Genomic DNA, 2,745 nt, shown 5'->3' on the forward strand with positions numbered 1-2,745 from the left:
ATGGGGATAGTATTCAGTTCGTCGGCAGGGGCCAGAATTATGTTTTGCTTCCACTTAGAATATAAAGCAACTAATAATGAAGCCGAATATGAAGAGGTGGTACAATCTTTGAGAATCGCGATAGAAATGGGATTGGACGACGTAAGCATTACCAGCGATTCACAGCTGGTAGTTCGCAAAATTGAGGGAAGGTATAATGTGGTTGATCCAGTGATGCAAAAGTACTTACAACTCGTGAAAGAGTATTCTGCCGAGATAAGAAGCATAATCTGGAGGAACATAGGCCGAGCCAATAACAGACACACAAATGATATTGCCTTTATAGCTTCAATGATTGAAGATCCGAAAATTGGACATATCCAGATCGAGCGGTTGATGCAGCCATCAGTAAGTAAGGAAGAGAATGAACTCAGGGTTATGATCATTGAAGAAGGAGATATGGAGATAGACGATCAACGATTGTCGAGCCCCTATCTACAACTATTTGAATAAAGGAGACCTCCCGCGAGATAGGAAAGATGAAAATAAGATTAAAAGCAAAGCCTCGAATTATGAGATGCGAGAAGGGATACTGTACAGAAGGTCATATATGGGCCCCTTGATGAGATGATTGTCGCAGAAAGAGGGAATAGAGATTATGAAATCGATTCATTATGGAGACGCTGGAAACCACAGCGGGACTAGGTCCTTAGCTCACAAGACAAGGACACAAGGTTACTTCTGGCCATACATGCACAAAGACGCAAAAGACATCTCCACGAGATGCGAGGCATGCCAAATTTATGGGAAAAGGATGCATGCTTCGTCCACTAGCTTAAACTATGTATTAAGTGTTTGGCCATTCGCCATGTGGGGAATTGATATCGTGGGACCACTCGTAATGGGAACTAAGCAGAGACGATACCTAATGGTGGCAACAGACTATTTTATGAAATGGGTTGAAGCCAAAGCACTGCAACACACGAGAGATGAAGATGTATACAATTTCATCCTTGAGCATATTATATGTAGATTCGGGATACCGGTCCTAATTGTTTCGGACAATGGAAAGCAATTCGAAGGGAGGAATGTGAGAATGTTATTCAACGCTTTTAAGATCCAATCTGGGAAGTCGACTCCGTTATACCCGCAGAGTAACGGGCAAGCGGAGGCCACGAACAAGACATTAGCATCCATACTAAAAAGAAGAAGTTGGAAGGGACCATAAAGAATGGTGTCAGCAGATTCTAAATGTGCTATGGTCTTATAGGACCACTAGACGTGACGCTACCGGTATGTCTCCCTTTTGTTTAACATATGGAATGAAGGCAGTTTTGCCAGTCGAGGCCATTCTACCGAAAACCAGGAGAGAAGCGTGGGAAAAGGGGCTAAACACGGATTTAATACTCGCAAAATTAGATGACCTTGAAGAAAACAGAGAAACTGCATTACAACATATGACGAACTATCACCAAAGACTGTCAAGAGAATATAACAAGAGTGTGAAGGAACAAAGTTTCATGCCAGGAGAACTTGGGATGCGAGAGATCCCACCATACCAAAGGGGATCGGGAGAAAAGTTGGAACCCACGTGGGAAGGCCCGTACATCGTGAAAAGAGTAGTTGGAAATGGGGCATACGAATTGGCAGACTGCGAGGGGAAAGGCACAGACACGGAAAGGAAGATAATATACGGCGAGATCGAAAGGAAAGATCGAAAGCTGGATCACCCTTGGAACCCTGTGTATATCAAGAAGTATTATCCATGAATAAAGTTGTGATGCTAAAAGAAAATTGGTAATTGAACAAAGATTATTAATAGAATATCTTTCGTGTTTAATTTACATATCGGCGAAGTAGGACATACGAAATAGGCAAGTAAGACCTCAGATTAGGAGGCGAATAAGATCCACGAAATAAATGGTTCCCAGGGAAACTTAAACCCTTCGCCTAGGAAGGCTGAGAATCCACGGCATGCACCCTAGTTAGCATGAAAGTGCAAGAGGCAAGACCTAACCCATGTCGTGAACAATTCTCAGAAAGGAAGCTAGGGGCAATGATAATACCTATCCGCTGAGGGTCCCTTTTATGACGGCCTTCGTTAAGGAGTGCGGAGTATGACCAGGGCGCCGACGTATTCGGTTGAGATGCGGGTGCCTGGGACGTCTTGAGCGTTAACGAAAATTACCGTATGGCAAGTCTTGGCTACAATGTACTCGATCCCAAAGAAACCTCACTTAGGGTGTGACTTTGAAACCACAAGACATATCGGCGAAGCGGATAAGAAGTCAAGAAACAACTGAATTCGTAATAACTGGATGGGAGGAGACCAACATGCATGTTAGGGTTAACCTCCTTGAAGGGGAAATCAGGGGGAATATAAAGGGATGACACCCTCCAGATTAGGGAGCTCCGTGACCAAAAAAGACGACAATGTCATGGGGATGACATTCATGGGAATGGCTAGGCCTGTCACATTGTCGCGAAATAGGGTTCATAACAAGTGTTAAGACGAGGTAGATGGATTATTATTCGAAAGAATAATAAGCGCCTGACACTTCGTGGAATTAAGATCCTTCAAAAAGGATGAGGAACCATAAGACCTTAACTAGGAGGCGCAATAAGACCTCGTAGAGCAACAAGTAACAAAATTTTACCTAAGACAATTCGAGTTAACGGACCCAGCGAGGAAGAAAATTAGAGCAACAAGTAAGGAACTGACGAGGAAGGTAAAACAGAAAGCAATAAAGGAAAAACTACCAAGAT

The 2,745-nt window shown here is 43.3% G+C and overlaps 1 protein-coding gene across 1 annotated transcript; it reads left to right on the forward strand.

Moving 5' to 3' along the window:
• Positions 1–492, forward strand: LOC113325257 (uncharacterized protein Mb2253c-like). Its single transcript, XM_026573462.1, has one exon. It carries the CDS (start codon positions 1–3, stop codon positions 490–492), a length of 492 nt encoding a protein of 163 aa, XP_026429247.1.
• Positions 493–2,745: the final 2,253 nt, after the last annotated feature.

The sequence above is a fragment of the Papaver somniferum genome, chromosome 11, assembly GCF_003573695.1.
Source record: "Papaver somniferum cultivar HN1 chromosome 11, ASM357369v1, whole genome shotgun sequence".
NCBI lineage: Eukaryota > Viridiplantae > Streptophyta > Magnoliopsida > Ranunculales > Papaveraceae > Papaver > Papaver somniferum.